Source organism: Acomys minous, assembly GCF_964271855.1.
Source record: "Acomys minous genome assembly, chromosome: 1".
NCBI classification, from domain to species: domain Eukaryota; kingdom Metazoa; phylum Chordata; class Mammalia; order Rodentia; family Muridae; genus Acomys; species Acomys minous.
Window position 1 is genome coordinate 59,110,532 of NC_140483.1, and position 21,972 is coordinate 59,132,503.

Consider the following 21,972-nt stretch of genomic DNA (forward strand, 5'->3'; position numbering starts at 1 on the left):
GAAATAGCCAAAGCAGGAAACTTTGTACATTTAGGAAAAGAGCAAAACATTTGTGAAGAAACAAGAGCATAACATTATCTGGGCTAGGGATAGTAAATATGAAAGAAGTGTTACATTACCTGAGCTCTAAGAGAGTGGTCTTCCTCTGGAGGTCCCAAAAAATTGGACCCAGCTGGCCACCCAAGAAGTTAAGTGGGAAAGTAGTAAATAATTTATATGACCATGTTGGAAAGTTGGGAGATCAAGCGTCTCTGCATTTCTTTGGTTTTTAAGGTTTAAGTAGAAGAACAGAGGCATTGTGGGTAGGTTTGATTACTATCACTACCTTACTCGTGGTTTTGAAAATTCACTCCCAAGAAATTGTATGTTAAGGGATCAGTCTGATTCCTAGATGGTTGCTCCTGCCGAGGGAGGGAGCCAGAGTCGCCGTCCTGGAGTAGTTGCCCTCATGTATGAAGGTGATCTCATCATGGGGTGGTCTGTCTGAGAGGTTCCACTTTTCCGGAAAAGTGGCTTTACATTTAGAACAGTGACTAGAGACTTCCAGGCACTGCTCTAAGTTCTAGAACAAGATTTAAGGGCAAAATACCCAAGTTTCTCTTAGTAGTTTCAGTTTTTAAGAGGAATGAGATAGGTTAGGTAGCTTTAGGGCTACTAACCGCCCCTCCCCCATGCTTATGTGTCTGCTTGTATGTACGCAAAGACATACCCATACCTCAGGAGTCGGTCCTCACAGCCTACTTTGTTTGAGACAGTTTCTTGTTTCAGGCGGCATACATTAGTCTAGCTAGCTCAGAAGATTCCAGGGACTCTCTTGCCTCTGCCTCCATCTTCCCATAGGACTACTAGGATTGCAGAGATATGTACTATACTGTGCCTAGTTTTATATACATTCTGGGGGTTAAAACTCAGATCCTCTGCCTTATGTGACAAGTGCTTTACTCGTGAGCTACCTCCTCAGCCCTGTATCACTAAATCTTAGATAGACATTTCTTAAATGATTATCATTTTAACCATTGTTATGACCTGAGAGAAACACCTTGAAGAGGGAAAGGTGTTTTTTTGGCCATGGCAATAGAGGTTGTACCATGTTTGACTGGCTCAGTTATTCTGAGTCTATGCTGAAGTTGTAATGGACTGTCATAGAGGAGCAGTGCTGGACGCTTCAAAGTGGCCAGACAGCAGAGAGACACTGAAAGAAGGAGAAGGGAACAAGATAAACCCTTCAAAGACATGTCCACAGTGTCCCACAGCAAACAACTAGGCCCTAGTTTCTAACCTTTCCATTACTTCCCCCAAATGCCATCAATTATGAATATATATAAAAAATCAATGTCTTGATGAAGTCAGAATCTTCATGGTCCAATTGCTCCCTTAAAGCCTCATCTGAACACTATTGTGTTGGGTACCAAATCTTTTAAACAGGCTCCTTTTTGAAGGACTCAGTAGATATTTAAACTACAGGACGTCACTCACATGCAGAGTCGACCAGGAACCCAACCTTAACTGTTCAAACAAAGGAGCTGCCTTTTTTTTAAAAAATGAAGGCACAGATGCCATGCTTTATTTTGCCTTAAAATAAAAGGAGGCGTCTGCCAGGCAGCGTTAGGGCCAAGTGAAGAGTCTTTTTATCATAACTTGGAGTTCTGTAGGATGTATAAAGCTAGTTATTTAGGGAACTTAGTGGACAGGTACATTGCAACAGCAACAGCCTCCGTTCTCTGCTGATATTCTCTTGTGCTGGTACAAAGAAGGCCTCTTGAGGGAAGGCTTATGGCTTGCTATAGACAGGAAAGTGGCAGTTTCAACAGTCCTCTCTGCAGCTAGCTTCTCAAGTTGCCTTCGTCTCCAAATGATCAGTATAACAATTGTATTTTTGCCGTTGCGTGTCCTTAGCCTTCTCATCTTCTAACTGTTTGACCTTCTCTCCATTGTTTCGTCAAGGTTGTGATTTCCCTCCTGACATTGCCCACGGACATTATACAAAATCTAGTTCGTATTCCTTATGGCCTCAGGCTACATATAAATGTGATGAAGGATACGGGCTGGTTGGAGAGGCAACCATCTCCTGCAAGTTCTCACAATGGACGTCAGCAGCTCCACAGTGTAAAGGTAACGACGCCTCCTTCCCACCCCGTGACCACATGGATAGAATTACGGTCAGGAATAGAGAGCAAAGTTATTCCCTGCCAGGTGAAGGACAAAAACGTTTGATTATTTTTTTTTCCTCGTAATGATAGGATTTTCTTCTCTCTCTTTTTTTCTTTTTGTGTCTAACACATCCTCACTGCAGTTCCTCCTCCTGCCATTCTTCCCGTCTGTCCCACACCCCCCCCCAACCACAATCCCACCTTCCCTCTCTCCCAAATCCAGTCCTCCTCCATTTCCCTTCAGTAATCAGCAAGCCTCCCAGGAATACCACCGAACACAGCATAACAAGATCGGATAAGACTAGACACAAACCCTCATATCCAGGCTGGGTGAGGCAACCCCAGTGGGAGGAAAAGGGACTCAAGAACAGACAAAAGAGACAGACACATTCCTACTCTGAGGGTTAGGAGTCCCACATAAGTCCCGAGCCAACAGCCATAACATATATGTGGAGGACCTAGCAGAGACCCATGCAGGCTCCACAACTGCTATTTCAGTGCCCTTATAAGACTTATTTAGTTGATGTCTGTGGACCACGTTCTCCTGGTATCCCCGGCCCCTCTAGCTCTTACGGTTTTTTCTTCCTCTTTTCTATAGGGTTCCCCAAGCTCTGAGGAGAAGGACCCAGTGAAAATCTCCAATTTTGGCTCCCTCTCTGCCTAATGTTTGGCTATGGGTGTGTGCATCTGCTCCCATCTGCCAACAGTGGAAGCCTCTTTGATGACAATTGGGCTAGGCACCATCTCTGAGTACATACATAATGATATTGTTAGGAATCATTTCGTAGCTTTTTTTTTTTTCTCTCTCTCTCTCTCTCATAGGTCTCTGGGCTATCCAGCCTCTGATTCCTGGTCATTCAGGCAGTGTCAGGCAGAGACTCCCTCCTGCAGTGTGAGTCTCAAATTAGACCAGTCGTTGGTTGGCCACTCCTACAAGTTCTGTGCTTCCATTGCCCTACTGCAACTCACAGGCAGGGTAGATTATAGGTTGAAGGTTTTGGGACTGGGTTGAAAATCCAGTCCCACCTCTGGAAGCTATGCAAAGGACAGCCAGTTCAGGCTCTGAATCCTCCATTACTAGGAGTCCTCGTTAGGGTCACCTTCATAAAATACTGAGAGTTTCTGTTGGACTAGGTTTCCACATCACCCCCTCACACACACACACACACACAAATGCCCTCCAATTCCACTCTTCTTTCTCAGTGCCCTCTCCTCCACTGCTCCCTCTCCTCCTCCCACCTGATCTTTCCTGTTCCCATGGCCACCCACCTCTAGCCCACCAACAAAATCTATTCTATTTCTCCTTCTCAGGGAGTTCCATGCATCCTCCTTAGAGCCCTCCTTGATACTTAGTCTTTCTTGGCTTGTGGATTGTATGTAGCATGATTATCATTGACTTAACAGCTAACATCCTGTTATAAGTGAGTACATACCATGTTTGTCTTTCTAGGTCTGGGTTATCTCATGCAGGATGATTATTGTCCTAGTTCCATCCATTTTCCTACAATTTTTATGATATCATTTTTCATTTTAAACAGCTGAGTGTTAGTCACTCCACTGTGTAAATGTACAGCATTTTCTTTATCCATTCTTCGGGTGAGGGGCTTCTAGGTTGTTCGTCATTTCTGGCTATTACGATTAAAGCTTCTATGAACGTAGTTGAACAAGTGTCCTCGTGGTCAGATGGAGCATCTTTTGGGGACATACACAAGAGTGGCATAACTGAGTATTGAGGTAGATTGATCCAAAGTTTTCTGAGGAACCATCATATTGACTTCCCTACTAGTTGTATGAGTTTGCACCCCTACTAACAGTGGAAGAATGTTCTCCTTGCTCCACATCCTCACTAGCATGAGCTGTCACTTGTGTTATTAATCTTAGCCATTCTGACAGTTGTAAGATGGAATCTCAAAGTGTTTTTTCAAATTTATTTATTCACTTTACATCCTGATGATAGCTCCATCCCTTCTCACTTCCCAGTCCTACCCTCCCATCTGCTCTCCCATCCCGCTTCCCCATTCCTCAGAAAAGGGAGCCCCACTACCCACCCAGCCCAGCCCGTTGACTCTCATCAGTGCTGAGCACATCTTCTTCCCCCATGGCCTGGCAAGGCAGTCCTGCTGGGGGGAAATAACTGAAAACCTGACAAGAGAGTCCATGCCATAGAGAGAGCCCATTCCCCTCAATAGAGAACCTCCACGAAGCCTGAGCTACCCATTGGCTACCAGGAGACACCAGGAACATCAAAGTCGTTTTGATTTGCATTTCCCTGTTGGCTAAGGATGTTGAACTTTTCTTTAAGTGCTTCTCAGCCATTTTGGTCTCCTTTATTGAGAACTCTCTGTTTAGATCTGTACTCCATTTTTAAATTGGTTTATTTGTTTTCTTGATATCTAGTTTCTTGAATTCTTTATATATTTTTGGATATTAGCCCTCCATGTGATATGGAGTTGGTGAAAACATTATACCATTCTGTAGGCTGCCATTTTGTCCAATTGACGGTGTCCTTTTGTTTGATGAGTCTCATTTACTAATCGTTTATCTTAGTGCCTGAGCTGTTGGTGTCCTGTTTAGGAATTTATCTCCTGTGCCAATGCTACTTTCTCTTCAATCAGGTTCAGTGTATCTGGTTTTATGTTGATGTCTTTGATCCATTTGGACTTGAGTTTTGTGCAGAGTGATAGATACAGATCTATTTGCATTCTTCAACATCCAGTTAGACCAGCACCATTTGTTGAAGATGCCTTCTTTCTTTCCATTGTGTTTCTGCCTCCTTCATAAGAAATCAGGTGTCTATAGGTCTTGTCTGGATTTATGTCCCCAACACAATTCCATTGATCACTGTGTCTGCTCTTATGTAAATACCGTGCACTTTTTATTACTATAGTTCTGTAGCACAGCTTGAAATCAGGGATATTGATGCCTCCAGAGGTTCTTTTATTGTTCAGGATTGTTTCAGTTATGCTGTGCTTTTTGGTCTTCCATATGAAGTTGAATGTTGTCCTTTCAAGGTCTGTAAGAAAAGTGTGTCAGAATTTTGACGGGCATTTTGTTGAATCTGTGCATTGCTTTTGGCGGGATAGCAACTTTTACTAGGTGGATCTTGCTGATCCTTGAGCATGGGAGATCTTTCCATCCTATGATGTCTTCTTTGGATTCTTTTTTCAAAGACTTACTTTTTATCATACAAGTCTTTTCACTTGCTTGGTTATAGTTACCCCAAGATAGTTTACATTATTTGTAGCTATTTTGAACAGTGTTGCTTCCTTGATTTCTTTCTCAGTCAGTTTGTCATTTTTATATAGGAGGGATACTGATTTTTTAAAAAGTTTATCATGTATCCAGCCACTTCATTAAAGGTGCTTAGCAGCTGTAGGGTAGAGTTTTTGGGGTTTTGGAGTTTCATGTAATATATATATATATATATATATATATATACTGCCAATAGTGATACTTTGACTTCTTCTTTTCTAATGTGTATCTCCTTGATCTCTTTCAGTTGTCTTATTGCTAGCTAGAACTTCAAGTATTATATTGAATAGATATGGAGAGATTAGACAACCTTGTCTTGTTTCTGATTTTAGTGGCATTGCTTTGAGTTTCTCCCCATCTAATTTGATGTTGGCTATAGGCTTGCTGTACTTGTCTTATTTGTGTTAAGGTATGTTCCTTGTATTCCTGTTCTCTTTTTAAAATGTATTTTATTAATTTATTCATATTACATCTCAATTGTTAACCCATTCCTTGTATCCTCCCATTCCTCCTTCCCTCCCATTTTCCCCCTACTCCCCTCCCCTATGACTGTGACTGAGGGGGACCTCCTCCCCCTGTGTATGCTCATAGGGCATCAAGTCTCTTCTTGGTAGCCTGCTATCTTTCCTCTGAGTGCCACCAGGCCTCCCCATCCAGGGGACGTGTTGTAGTAAACTTTGAACTCCTAAACAGATCTAGCCAATATATTCCTACTCTTTGTAAGAATTTTATCATAAAGAATGTTGGACTTTTGTCAAAGGCTTTGTTGGCATCCAATGAGATGACCATGGGTTTATTCTTCAGCTTGTTTATATGGTGGATCACACTAACTGATTTTTGTATGTTGAACCATCCCTGCATCTCTGGCATGAAGCCTACTTGGTCATGGTGGATGAGCTCTTTGATGTGTTGTGTTCTTGGATTTGATTTGCCAGTATTTTACTGACTATTTTTGTATCAATGTTCATAGGGGAAATTTGTTTGCAATTCTTTTTCTTTGTTGAATTTTTATGTGTTTTTGGGTATCAAGGTGATGGTGGCCTTGCAGAATAAATTTGACAATGCTGCTTCTGTTTCTATTTAATGGAATAATTGGAGGAGCATTGATGGTAGCTTTTCTTTGAAAATCTGGTAGAATTCTTCACTAAAACTGTCTAGTCCTGGTACCCCCTTTTTTGGTTTGGGAGGCTTTTAATGACTGCTTCTATTTCTTTTGTGGTTATAGGTCTATTGAAATTGTTTATCTGATTTTGATTTAACTTTGGTAAATGGTATTTATTGAGAAAATTATCCTTTTTGTGGAGTATAGGTTTTTAAAGTATGACACAATGATTCTTTGGATTTCCTTGGTGTCTGTTATGTCCCCTTTTCATTTCTGGTTTTGTTAATTTGGATAGTATCTCTCTATCTTTTTGTTAGTTTGGCTAAGGGTTTGTCTATCTTATTGATTTCTCAAAGAACCATCTCTTTGTTTCATTGATTCTTTGTATTTTTCTCTTTGTTTTTATTTTATTGATTTCAATCCTCGGTTTTAATTATTTCATACCATTTAATCCTATTGGGTGTACTTGCTTCTTTTGTTCTAGAGCTTTCAGGTGTGCTGTTAAGTTGCCAGTATGAGATCTCTCTGATTTCTTTATGTTAGCACTTAGTGCTATGGACTTTCCTCTTTCATTGTGTCTCATAAGTTTGGGTATGTTGTGTAGTCATTTTCACTAAATTCTAGAAAGTCTTTAATTTCTTTCTTTATTTCTACCTTGACCCAGTAATCATTCAATAGAGTGATCTTATAGGATACAGTGAATTATTTCAATTTTTCTGTATCTGTTGATGCTTGATTTATAGCCTAGTATGTGATAAATTTTGGAGAAAGTTCCATGAAGTGCTGAGAAGAAGGTATACTCTTTTGTGTGGGGGTAAATATTCTAAAGAGATGTAAGGTCCATTTGGTTTATAACATCTGTTAGCTCCAGTATTTCTCTGTTTATATTTTGTCTGGATGACCTATCTGTTGACGAGAGTGGGATATTGAAGTCTACCATTATCAATATGTGGCGACTAATGTGTGATTTAAGCATTAGTAATGCTGCTTTTACAAATATGGATGTCATTACAGTTGGGGCATAAATATTAAAAATTAAAATATCATCTTGATGGATTTTTTCTTTGATAAGTATGAAGTGTTCTTCTCCATCTTTCTTGATTAATTTTTGTTGAAGTCTATATTGTTACATATTAGAATGGCTACACCATCTGGTTTCTTAGGTCCATTTGCTCGAAAAATATTTTCTAATCCTTTACTCTGAGGTAATGTCTATCTTTGACATTAAAGGATGTTTCTTATATGCAGAAGAAGGATGGATTCTGTTTTGCATCCATTCTGTTAGTCTGTGTCATTTTATTGGGGAATTGAGTCCATTGCTATTAAGAGATATCAATGACCAATGATTACTAATTCCTTGTTTTTCTGTTGTTGATAGTAGTGTGTGCATGTCTGTCTGTCTGTCTCTGTGTGTGTGTCCCCTTTTTTGTTTTGCTGGTGTGAAATTATTTCCTGTGCTTTTATGGGTGTAGTTAACCTCCTTGGGTTGGAGTTTTCCTTCTGGTATCTTCTATAGGGCTGGATTTATGGAGAGATATTGTTTATATTTGACTTTGCCATAGAATATCTGGTTTTCTACTTCTGTGGCAATTGTAATTTTGCTGGATATGGTAGTCTGGGCTAGAATCTGTGATCTCTTAAAGTCTGCAGGGCATCTGTTTAAGCCCTTCTGGCTTTAGAGTCTCCATTGAGCAGTTAGGTGTAATGCTAATAGTCTAGCTTTATATGTTACTTGCCCATTTTCCCTTGTAGCTTTTTGTTTTCTTTCTTTGTTCTGAATGTCTATTGTTTTGATTGTGGCAAAGTGAGTTTTTTTTCCTAGATCAAAGGTCCAGAAAATTTTCTTCTTCATAAAGTAGGAAAATAATAGACTCACTTAGCAGAAGTATCTTGAGACTTAAGTCAAAGTCATATTGTATGCATAGACTGTCACAAATGCTCAGCAAAAATGCTCATCAATATTGTGCTAACAAATTGAGTGGAAAGCAAAAGAAGAAGCATTCACGTTCAGTCCTTTGTTTATTGTAGACTGTTGTCATGTCTTTCTCCCTCGATTGCAATGATCTAAAACATGTTTTCATTATAGCCCTATGCCGGAAACCAGAGATAGAAAATGGAATGCTGTCTCCTGACAAAGACCAGTATATTGAATCTGAAAATGTCACCATCCAGTGTTATTTTGGTTTTGACATACTAGGTTCCCACAGCATCACTTGTTCAGAGAATGGAACCTGGTACCCAGAGGTGCCCCAGTGTGAGTGGGTAAGTGACACAAATCAAGAAATTCGGTGCCATCGAACACTAGAATGGTTTTTCCAGCCAATAGTGCTGACCTCTGACTTGTTGTGAATCATTTCTAAGCTATTCAGAGAACCTGCCTTTTTCCTCAAAGTCGTCTGGTGATTTGGCACAGCGCATTTTTCTGTTTTCATTTGAGGACATGAGATCCCGAATCCCATTACAAGTGAAGTTCCGTAGGCCTGGGAGGACTGCCTCTTATTTTTCTAGGCCGTATAACATACTGTTGCTCTATTTCTTGATCATCAGCGGAAGCTACTCACTGGTATCCCAAACCTCTCTTTCTTTCAGGTGGCCCCTAAAGATTGTGAGTACGTGTTCACAGGCAAGAAGATGACGCAATGTCTGCCAAGTGCAAATGATGTGAAAATGGCCCTGGAAGTGTATAAGCTGTTTCTGGAGATTAAACTTTTAGAGACCCAGATAGACAAAGCAAAACAGACTATCTTGGAGTTATGAATGTAAGTTTTCTCAAGAAGGAGGAATACCTCGTTGGTTTTCTGATTTTAGTGCCAAACAGCTCACTTGCACTTAGCAGCCTTTGTCACCTTGACACCAATATTCATGGCAATAAATCTCTGGCTAGAATAATTCATTAAAGCATAATGTTTTAAGTTTATGAAATAATTAACCATTTTGTGGCTCATAGTTTACCTTTCTGAATGCAACATGTACATCTTTTCAATTAAAAATCAATTTTGCTCTTGTTTTCATTTACTACTATATAAAATTAACAGTGCGTTTATTTAAAAATGTGAGGTACAAAATTCACCTTAGTTTGCTCACACTATTGTGTTCCTGGACTGCCTCAGTCTCACAGCCTCACATGTGCACATCATCCTGGTCCTTAGAGTTCAGAGTAATTGTCAACATCTCCTCTATTCCTACACACACAACCAGCCCAGTCTAGGCTACCCATTAAAGGGTACCCTGCCTCCTCCAAACCATGAACAGTGCCTCTTTCATTCAGGACACATATCAGCCGTCACTCTCCATGAAGGGAACTTGTGTGGACTCTCTGACCTTACTCCAGCCCAGAGAAGGAAGGCTCAAAGACTGTTGACTATGAAGATCACATCAGCCATCTGCATGTTCCCAAGTCTGCTTTGATTTGATCACCATTTTCCTTAATATTGAAGTAATATGACTGGATCCATTCTCCCAACACTCGAGGAGAAAGCCTGTATATTACTGTTGCGTGTATCCGAGTTCTCTGGGGCACCACATATCTCCAGGCACCAACTCTCGCTTCCTCTGAGTCTTCGTCCTTCCTGTCTCAGTGCCTCCTGTTGCCTCTTCACATGGAGCTAAAGTTCACAGGGAACTTTAGTCTTTTCATTTACTTTCCACAAACATACTGCAAGGAGGCTGTGGCATAACACGTTTTCACAGGGCCTCGGGTGAGACCGATGGGCCTGAACTGTGAGAGCAGTACAGGGGGCGTGGAAAGCTCCTGTCTGCTATCGTAAAAGCTACGACCCAATACCAACAGTTGACTTGGGATTGCTTTTTTGGAAGTCTGTCCTTGTTTTTCCCCACATACAAGCATGTATGCAGCTGATTTACTTAGAAGGTGGTTGTGGTAAGCACACTGAGAGGGGGTGGTTATATGACAGGAAAGGAGAACCGAAGAGGCACCATTATAGACGGTGCTATTGCTGTTGCTCCCAGGAGCCCAGTCATGATGACAGCTCTCTGAGGACGTATGGAACGCGACTCTGAGCTAGCCTCTCCTCCTGATGAGGGCCTGAGGTGTGCATCCGCTTGTTGACTCCAGCAGCAGTGACACCTAGAGGCAGCAAAGCATACGGCAAGGAAGGGGCCTACTATCACGGAGCTGTTTGCAGTAGGCCAAGGACTAAGGAGCAGGGAGGGTGCAGAGGCTTTGTCTAGAGTCACCTGTTCTGTATGGTCACATCATCTGACATGTCGTAGCTTACCACACTCCATGTAGCTGTCATCAGTCCTGTCAGGACCCCGAGTTATTAATGCTTTCTATTGTCCCTGACACACTTCCCTTCCCAGGCTTCAGAGTCGTCTGTCCCTATAAACTGGCATATACTGATTACCACACACTGTTACATTCTCACAAATCAAATATCTGCTGTACCCACCTGAGAAAACTGCTCCATTAAAATGTATTAAGAACTTAACCACCCACCAGACACATTTAATTCGCACTTGGTTCTGGGTGTGGCGCCCCTGGCAGTCTCAGAACAGCCTTCTCTTTCCTGATTTCGCTGCTTAGATGCTTACATGTAGGACAATGTTCATCTTGCATTCGTTACTCACCAAAAATATAGTCTCAGAGAATGAAAATGAGTATTATTAATAAAGCGGCTTAGAAAAATCCCCGGCCAGGAGAATTTACAAGAGAAGGAAGACACATTCAACCAGTTGCCCACTCATCAGTGATGTGAAAGGGAGTCAGGGAAGGGTTTGTGTGATATTTTATAGCAAGATATTAAACAGAAGTTGAAAAATTATTACTACCGACTTATCAGGAGGTGGGTGTACAGATCCATCACATTAAAAAAATTAGTTTTTATCACAGGTTTCTGGTAGGGCTATGCAACTTTTAAAACTTATTTATTCACTTTACATCTGAATCATAGTCCCCGTCCTCTCCTCCAGGCTCCACCCTCCCCTATCCACCCTCCCCAACCCCTCAGAAAAGAGGAGTACCCCCCCCCCCCAACCCACCCCAGCACATCAAGTCACATCAGGACTAAGTGCATCTCTTCCACAGTGGCCTGGCAAGGCAGCCCCACCAGGGGGAAGTGGTCAGTATAAAGCCAGCAACAGTGTCTTTATCAGAGTCAAGCCCTGCTCCCCTTCCTGGGGGATCCACAAGAAGATTAAGCTGTCCATTGGCTACATATGTGTGGGGCGCCTGGGTCAAGTTCACACATGGTTCTTGTTGATGTATCAGTCTCTGAGAGCCCCCTGGGCACAGGTGAGTTGGTTCTTGTTGGTCTTCTTGTGTTGCTGCTGTCCCCTCAGGGTCCTTTATTCCCTCTACCCCAACTCTTCCCCAAGGCTCCCTGTGATCCCAGCAATGTTTGGCTGTGAGTCTCAACCCACTGATGGGTAGAATCTCTCAAGGGATAGCCATGCTAGGCTTCGGTCAAAGCATAGCCCACTGTCATTAATAGTGTCAGGGGTTGGCTTTCTCCCATGGGGTGAGTCTCAGGTTGGGCCAGTCATTGGTTGGACATTCTCTCACTCTTTGCTTTATCTTTATTCCTGCACATTTTGTAGGCAGGGTAAGTTTGGAGTTGAAGTTTTTTTTGTGGGTGGGTTGCTGTTCTCCTCTCTCCCTAGGAGTCCTGTCAGGTTAGAGGGTGGCCTTTTCAGTCCCCATGACCCCCTTTACTAGAAGAAATACATGAGGCCTTTGGTTCCTCATTCTTTTTCTTCCCTTAGCACCTTCACGGTCACACCTATTCATTGTAGGCTTCTTTTTACACTAGTGTAATTACTCTTCCATTTTAAAATATATTCTTTTATTAAAATGGCTTTCAAAAGTTATCTAAAATAAGTTCAACATATATAAAACAATACATATTATTAATAGAAAAAAGGTGGATAGAAGTAGCTAATGTCTGAAATTTCCTTTTCTCTTTCCTTGAATTCTATCTATCTATCTATCTATCTATCTATCTATCTATCTATGACGTTTATTTCTTGAGACTGACTCTCAAGTATCCTAGACTGACATGAAACTCACTAGGTTACAGGGAATGACCTTGAACTTCTGACCCTCTTGCCTTCACCTCCCAAGTACTGGGATTACGAATGTGTGCTGAGGGAGGAACTGGGGGATTCACGCATAGTAAGCAAGCGCTCCACCAAGTCAGCTACTTTCCCAACCCTCCTTCCACTAGTTTGTTAGCATGCTCTTCGTTTAGGACATCTTGCCAATTTATCTTCATGGAGAGTGAAAATGAAAACACCTTCAGGTCAAGGGTTAAATTAGGATGTTCCATCTCTGTGGCAATTTTGCTTAGAAGAAAGGAAATTTAGTTTGGGGGGGGGTCTTTGTTCTACTTTTGCAATCTAATTAATAGTTTTAAAATAACATGATAGGGCTAGCAAAAGAAATCATGGTTTCCCTTTCCCCATACCACCATTCTAAGCATGAAAAATGTCCACATTTCCCACACATTTTAGAAAAGAGAGCATTTGGTGTTGTGAATTTTTCCAGTTCTGAAATATTTTCAGTAGACTTATGTGCATCGAGATACCATTGCAGACAAACTCGTTTCCTCGTCCTTTGTTAACTTTCCTCACACTCCTTAGAGACAGTGATAGCATATAAAAAAAATACTATTACATTTATTGTATCCATTACTCATGGGCATTCTAACAAACTAGAAGTAGTCTCAGTGGTTGTGTGCACTTTCTTCTTAACTCTTCTTTGGCTAAGTCAACTAGCCAATGAGTGATAGCATCGCATGCAAAACTGTCAAGGTTATTAAACATGTACACCCTGAAAGTTAAAAAAAAATTAAAATAAAAATGATTTTATTTACTGATGGGAAACATTAGCTCTTTGGTTGCTATGGGGTAAAACACTAGAAGAATAGCCAATTACGGGTTCAAAACAAATGTAACAGTAGTCAGTCAGAGAGCATGGACAGCCTTCCGCTTACTTCAGTAGACTTCAGGAATTACTGAAACAAAGTACTCCACTCGACATAAAAGATTCTGGAAGACAAGAAAAATTGAGTGGATAGAGTCTTTAACAGTTGCATAAGAGGACAATGTGGCCTGTTCAGTAACAATTCAGGCCTTGAAGACTTACATCTGGTTAGGGGGTGTATACCTGGAATCTATCTGTATTTCTAATAAGCACAAGGTATTTTTGTCTCATTTAAGCTGGCCTTCTCTTCCTCTGATTGGTTGATGGAGGAATGCAAGCATTCAGCTTAATGAAGTGGGGACACCTTATAGGGAAAGTTTAAACCGGTGATCCTCAACCAACTTTATGTTGTGGTAACCTCTAACCATAACATTGGTTTCATTGCTATTTCATAACTGCAATTTTCTACTGTTATGAATTGTAATGTAAATCTCTGTGGGTTTGGTGGTCTTTGGTGACTCCTGTGAAAGAGCTATTGATAACTCCCCAATAAGGATCATAACCCAAAGGTTGCGAATCCCTGGTGTAGAGTATCTTTAATGTTTGATGCTACTGATTTCCAGCTCAGCTTATTTCTACTCAGCTCTGTTCCTCCCTTATGGATACTGTTCTGATGGCGGCCTCGGATAAGTCATCTGATGGCACACCATCTTAGAGTTGTTTTCCAGGGACCACAATTCATGCAGTATTTCCTAGAAATGAGCATTTTCACTTTTTCTTTTCCTATCTACTTATTTGTTTGTTGTTTTACTTGCTATTTCTGTTTTTGAATGATTTATAAAGAAGTCTTGTTTATTTTGGGCATAAAATCTTAGGTATATGCAGTATAATTTTTCATTATATTTTTATTTTCCTATTCCTTTAAAATTATATTCAAGCTAAACATTTTTAAAATGTGTGTGTCGTGTGCGTACATGCCACAGTGTATGTGTGGAAGTCAGAGGACAACCTGTGGGAGGCAATTCTCTTCTTTTGGCACAGGGGACCCAGGGATCGAACTGAGATCCTGAGGCTTGGCTGCAAGCTTCTTTAGCAGCTGAGCCATCTCCACATTCTCTTTTCTTTTCCTTTAGTTGTTTCTTTGATATAATACTGAAATGCTCATCTGATTCTTTATAGAAATGTATATAGTGCTCCTAAGGACTTACTTAAAAATAGGAAATCAGCTGGTGATTGCTAATCCTGGGAGACTGAACAGGACAAGTCTGTGAGAGAGGAAGGACCAGGATAGGCAGACAAAGACAGTTGTTTGTATGACTGGGTCACATGGCATATCCTGCCTTATGTTGAATGTCTTTAGGTTGTGTCATTTTACTTGTCATATATAGCATTGTTTTCCTTGCTGTTTTTATTCTGTTATTTCATCATGTAGACATACTATTGTTTATCTTTTTCATCCAGGGAGGAATTTGGAGTTTGTTTCAGTTCTTTGGTTATTATGCAACTAAGAATACTGCCTTTTGTCTTGGTGAACATGTTGATTGCAACATGTACATGTTTAATTTTCATAGATACATTTTCAAACATGGATTTACATCTTGGCTGTGCTATATAAAAGCTGTATTTTAAAAGTCATTTGCTGCTCAATTTTCTGGGAAAATGGTGAGAATAAAAACAGCTTCTAGGAGAGCAAGCAAGTTTGTTTTTTGTTTTGGTTTTGTTTTGTTTCTTTGGTTTTGGAGACAGGGTTTCACTGTGTAGCCTTGGCTATCCTAGACTCACTTTGTAGACCAGGCTGGCCTCAAACATCGATTCACCTGCTCTGCCTCCCAAGCGCTGGATTAAAGGCATGTACCACCACGCCTGGCTGCAAGTTAATCTTGAACACATCAACTACATGTAGACAAAAACAGTGAACAGCATAACAACAAAATCCTGAATAAGAATGGCTAAAAACAGGTCCTCAGTATCTTTTTTTAAAGTTTATTTGGATTACATCTCAATTGTTGTCCCCTTACTTGTATCCTCCCATTCCTCCCTCACTCCCTCTTTCACCCTATTTCCCTCCCCTAGGACTGTGACAGAAGAGGACCCCCACCTGGTCACAGACTATCAAGTCTCATCTTGGTAGCCTGCTTATCCTTTCTCTGAGTGCCACCAGGACTCCCTACCAAGGGGAAGTGGTCAAATATGGGGCACCAGAGTTCATGTCAGAGTCAGTCCCCACTCTCCACACAACTTCAGAGATTCCTGTTCATTGGCTAGATCTGAATATGTTAAGTGGCATAGTAAAATTTTTATTATTCTCTAATATTGTAGGACCAGAATCCACAGCCTGAACCACTGCTTATGAGATCAGATTCAATTTAGGGATTGTTTTAGGTTGTTTAAATTGTAAGAATTAATCAGTTTTGCATGTTCTGGCAAGATCTGGCAGAATGGATATAATTTTAATTTTTCAACAAAAAGGTGAAGACCACAGGACAGGAAATGTTTCTCTACTCAGCTAATCTGGCTTCACTCCCCATTACATAAAGCTTTTCTGCAGTGCTTTGTAGGTTGGGACTTGGCTCAGATTCATTATGTACTAATGGACCATGTAGTCAAAGTTTCACCATTAAGGTCCGTGAAGGCTTGTGAACACTGCAAAGAATGTGGGGAGGTTGGGGTACTGGAGGCCCAGAGTCTGGCTGTAATGGATGAGTATCTCTAGCCCCCTTGACAGATGTTCCTTGCCCACTTTTGTATTTCATGTAGCATCCTTGGGATAATTGTACAAGGCCTTTTGGGGTACATTATCACTGAATTGCATCAACCCAGGAGCCAAGACTCCTTAGACAGCATCTGAGCCCAGAGCAGAAGCTCCTTGCCTTGCTGTTACACACTGTTTCAGGCAATATGTTTGAAAAGTGTTGACTTGTGATTTTCTTGGTTCTGTTACTATAAAATTTTCATGAGACTAAGGCCTCGTGGAAACACGAAATGTGAGAAACCTGGTTCTGTGTTCCTTGACCATGGTCACTAATATTTGGTTCCAGAATAAATCTCTTAATGGTTTTGAAGAAAGAACTGGGTTTTTCTTCTTCTTCTTCTTCATTCAATCTTATTTATGGATTACTCTCATAATCCTCTTGTGTATTCTATATCATTTCTACATTACTTTTATACAAGGGGTAAATACTTTTTGCATGGTATTATTTAGGGAATAATGTACGAGAACATAATGTCTATGTTCAGAACAGATACAACCACTGTGTCCCCACCTACACAATCTACCAGTCAACCACTGGCATCTGTAGAATCCACAAGGGAGAGAAGACTGTATTGTGGGCACATCAGTAGATATGTCCTCCCAGTTGCCTCTCATGGGCAGGCTAGACAGCAACAAACACTAGCGTATGTTATTATCACATTTGAAGATTAGCCGAGAGTTAGGATCTACCTCTCATATTTCCAAGAACAATGACTGACTCTGTATCTACTTGAGCTTATCCCGCTGGACCAGCCAACCACTAACATTGTCACTGGAACTTCAGAGCTTGGCAGAACATTTGCACGAAAGGAAAGAATGTTATAGCAATTCTATTCCAGGGAGGGGCAAAGAATGTCAGGGACCACAGACACTTCATTCTGAGGGAGGGGGGGAAACCAAGGCAACACGAGAGTCTTCCTATGTCTTTTTCAGACACCTGCAGGTCAGTCATTTACTAAACACTCTGACTACCTTAGGGGAACGGCTAGAATTATATCGCCTTGGGGAGAACAGAACGGGACAGTGAGGAGTGCCTAACCAGGAAATGGGGTGCACAGTAGATTAGAAACGTATGGCATCGGTCTTCTGATTGTGAGGTACAAATGTGTTGGTTTGTTACTCCCTGGATATGAGAATAAAAAATGGCAAATGATATTAGTTACTCAATGAGGTGAAAGGGCTGGCAAGGAAGCACACCCTCAGCACAGGAGAAGCTGGAGCTGGCAACACTGCCAGGCTCCTCTCTAGCTGTAAACCTTTGTGTGGGAAGATACGTAGATAAGAGGACATTTGTCACCCTCTATGTCATCTCTCAAGAGAATGTTTAGTCTTCCTTGTGCCTCCTGTCCTCGCTCTTCCAGACCTAGCACTGTACCCCTGCTTTTAAAAATAAAAGACCTTCAACCTAAACAGAAAATCCAGACCATAAAACTTCTATGAGAAGACAGAAGAGTGAATCTTTACTTCCTGGGTAGGCAGCAGTTTCTTATCTATGACATGAAATACATGAGCATCAATAAAAAGGGGAAAGTTGGACAAGTTAAAAAATACTCGTGTGCTTAAAGAGATGCTGTCAAGGATGACTAGGAATCGGCATGGTGACAGACACCTCTAATTACAGCACTTGGGAAGTAGAGGCTAGGAAATGGAGAATTTAAGGACACTTTGGGATATTGGGACTTCAGAGAGCCAGCTTTTCTCCACAAATAAAGGAAAGGTAAAGAAATAATTTCCACAGGTGAACAACAAAATGCGTTGAATTGAGTTAAAAATAAAGTTATTCGAGTGCACATTTCTCCAAAGGACTGACTTACACAAACTGTAAACAAGTTGCATGAAATGTCATCAGTATCACTTTTCATTAGGGAAATTTACATCAAACTCACAGCAAGAGACCAGGCTCACAGAAACAAGGCTATTGGGTCTCAAACAAACAACAAGAAAAACGCAACCAACACAAGCTCTGAGGGAAAATGTCAAGAGATTAGAATCTTCATGAGTTATTGGTGTGAATGTAAAACGATGTAGAAACCACTTTGCTATCATTAGGGGTGTTGACAGAGTTGCTGTCTGGTCCAAGAGTGCCTTATCAAGCTGCATAATCCCAAGGGGGGAAAAATGAAAAAAATGTCCACACGGAAAAGTGTCCACAAATGCTCATAGCAGCATTGTTTATAATATAGAGGATCTCTCTCATGGCAGATTGATGTGTGATGTTCAGATAATTTTATTGTCAGATATGCATTCTACGGATACTTTTTTGTTTTGAATTTTGGTCTTTTCCTGGGCTGGCAGTATACGCTGCAGCGACCTCTTATGATGCTAAGTGGTAGTGGGAACCATCGGCTCCCACTCAAACATGGAAGTGGGAGGCGTGGGGATGACTGATGATGTGTTTTATGGTTTTGATCCTGTAACATCTACAAAATGCCCCCTCTTTGTGTATACGAGATTTTCAGCACTTTATTACGAGGTAGGCTTTGTATTCGAGGCTCTTGTCTGAGTGTAGGCTTATATAAGTGTTCCGAGTGTGTTCCGTATAGATTGGGCTAAACTGTGCTGTTTGGTTAGGTCTGAGGGTTAATAGTGATGCATAACCATGACAGGGTCTGTCCCCTAGGAAATAAGCGTCTAAGCACAGCCACGAGGGACTGTCTAGATTACACTAGCCCCTTCTGCGCCTCTGGCATTCCATGCCTGAGAGACAGGTTGTAGATTAGGTTAAGTCATGTGAGAATATCCAATGTAAAGAAGGGTGGAGTTAAAAAAAAAAAACAAGAAGGGTGGAGTTATTCTTTGGGCTGAGGTGCTGTGCTGAATGAAAAAGAGAGCTAGCAGTGCACAGGTAGTCCTTGCTCTCTTTTTCCTAACTAAGGATACAACTTGGCTACTTTTCTCAAGCCCTCACTGCCAGTGTTTCCCCACAGTATAGACTCCCTGACTTAGCTGCTGTTAGGGTATGTTATCACAGCAACAGGGGAAGAAAACTGAGGCAGCAGGTTAGATATACAAATGCACTTTTTAAGTGTGATACAGTTTCAGTTGGACGATGAGACATCAAGGAGCATCTTTAATTTATCAACAACCCACATGCTCTTCAGTTGAGGATGAACAAAATATGGTAGAGTGACCTAAGGCAATGGTGTTACTCAGTCATGAACAGTAATTGAGCACTGATGCACATTTTAGTGTAGATTAATTAAAAAATGTGTATATACTACATGGGGGGAAAAGCCAGTCACAGTGGGACAGGCATTGTATCATTGCACGCAGTGTACTAATTCCATGAACTATCTAAAACAGGGAGATCTGCAGACACAGAGTTCATGCTAGGACTGGGGAAGAGAAAAGAGATATGCTTATTAATGAGAATGTGGCTTTGGGTGTGTATGTGTGTAATAAAAATGCCCTGAAATCCAGTGGACTATAAAACCTCACAGAGCTGTGCACTTTAAGTGGACAAGTTATCTTTAATGTTCACACGTGAGGAATGTTGACAGTCCTGTGTATCTTCTCTGCATATACACTGGCTCTCCAGAGGCCACTGGATACCAGACCAAGAGCCTCTGATACAACTCTATTGGGTGTTTCTTTCCACTGGAGCATACAAAATTACAGTGCCCCAGTGATGCAGCCACTCATTATCATAGCTTAAATAGATGTAATGATGTTTTGACTCCTAAGAGTCCATGTTTTGGCAGAGTTTTTCTAATCTCAGTTCTGTTACTATTTTCCAAAAACACTTTCTAACATATTAAAAAAATGACATTTTTATGCTCTAAGCATTATGCCAAGTCCTTTAAAAAGAATACGAACGTTAGATTTTATTGAAAACTCCAGCAGACATAGACAGCTAAAATTACACAACACACACACACACACACACACACACACACACACACACACACACACACTATAGATATAGCAGTCTCTGAGACCACAGTGCCCTTGTTATCCCTGCATTTTAACTGTGGCCTCCGAGTGATGCTCCAGTAAATGAGATATGTGAAATGGCTCCGTTACTGTTAGGCAAATGTGCCTGGCATCTGCCTACTGCCAGGACGGAAAGCAGCTGCAGCAAGGCCTATAGCACTAATCTTCACACTGCTCATCCCCTCAGTTCATTGCCTCCTCAGAGGTCAGTTTCCTACAGATGTACCTACCTTTTAGACAGGTGAGCCTCTCAGCAGGTAACCCAGGCAACCCCAGACTGCCAGTCTCCTATGTTCGTCTCCCTAGTGGGAGAGTTTTGAAGTAGTCTTCTTTTAAAACACGTACATAGTTAATGATTTTGTGTGTATGCATGAGGGGTGTGGCATGTGTGTGGTGTACATGTATGAAGGTCAGAGGAAAGCTTTTGGGAGTCAATTCTCTCTACTGTACGGGTTCAAAGAATCAAATTCAGGTCACCAAACTCGGCAGCAACTAATTAAAAATAAAATTTTCATACAATATATTCTGATGATAATTTCCCCCCCCCCTGCCTCTTCCCAGATAATCCAGCTGCTCACCCATCCAGCTGTGGATAGTCTCTTTCCCTCTCTTTAGAAAACAAACAGGCAAATTAAAAACAATTCAGAACTGAAAAAAGAAAGAAAAAGTACAAGAAACACACACACACACACACACACACACACACACACACACACACACACACACACACAACCCCATCAAAAGACCACAAAGTCAGAAAACAATACACAAGCAAGAGACCAGTAAGATTTTTTTTTTTATTTTAAAAGCTGTCCAAACAAAGTTAGAGGTAAGTGACCCCACCTCCAAAGTATAAAAATACCACTGAGTTGATTTGTGTTGGCCATTTACTGCTGGGGTCCTGCCCTTAAGGATGGTTTATATACCCATCTTTCCTTTGCAAGTGGTTGTCATTTGGAGATAGCTTCTTAGTTAGTGTGGCATGATGGAGCTGGAGAGATGGCTCGGAGGTTAAGAGCACTGGCTGTTCTTTCAGTGGTCCTGAGTTCAATTCCCAGCAACCACATGGTGGTTCATAAGCATCTATAATGAGATCTGGTGCCTCCTTCTGGCCTGCTGGCTCACACACAAGTAGAATACTGTATAAATAATAAATAATTAAATCTTCAAAAAGAAACGAGGGATCCTGTCTTCTTCCCTGTCTGGCCCCGGGCATGCTGCTACATGTCTCTGTGAGTTGGTTCATTGTGCATCAGCCCTGCTGTGCCTGGAAGACAGTTTTGGAGTTATCCATCTGCTCCGTAGCTCTTACAATCTGCCTGTCCCCTCTTTTGCAGGGTTTCCTGAGGGGAAGGTTTTGATGAAGACATCTCATTTGGGACTGTTTTAAGGTCTCTCACTCTGCACACTGGGCAGGTGTGCGTCTCTGTATTCTTTCCCATCTACTGCAAGAGGAAGCTTCTCCAATGACACCTGAGTAAGTCACTGATCTTTGATGTATGTTCATTACACACAACGAGGAGCTTTAAAAAGGCATCTTCTTTGAAGCGCTTCATATGCCTTGACATGTTCAACCCCCACACCCACTTCTTGCTCCCTCCTCTGACACCCCACTACTCGCCTCCCTCTTACTTTCATATTATCTATACAATTACATATAAAGTTTAGGAGCCACATGTGAGAGGGAATGGGTGGTATTTGCCTTAACCTGAGGGATCTCCAGTTCTGTTTTCTTGAAAATGACACAAATTTCATTCTTTATTGGGGCTTACCAAAGCTCAACTGTACACATAGAATACATCATCTCACCCATCCCATAAATCAGTCATTGCGAGTAGTGCCACGCAAAACACGTGCAAGCAGGTGTGTATCTGTGGTGCACCTGTGCCATACTCTCTCA

The 21,972-nt window shown here is 41.3% G+C and overlaps 1 protein-coding gene across 1 annotated transcript in view; it reads left to right on the plus strand.

Moving 5' to 3' along the window:
- Nucleotides 1–21,972, plus strand: part of C4BPA (complement component 4 binding protein alpha) — a 76,851-nt gene that overhangs the window by 20,048 nt on the left and 34,831 nt on the right. The window contains exons 9-12 of the mRNA XM_084797730.1: nucleotides 1,945–2,112; nucleotides 8,591–8,766; nucleotides 9,094–9,259; nucleotides 21,489–21,549. Coding sequence (XP_084653856.1) covers nucleotides 1,945–2,112; nucleotides 8,591–8,766; nucleotides 9,094–9,259; nucleotides 21,489–21,549 — 571 coding nt within the window. The remainder of the gene's footprint in view (nucleotides 1–1,944; nucleotides 2,113–8,590; nucleotides 8,767–9,093; nucleotides 9,260–21,488; nucleotides 21,550–21,972) is intronic.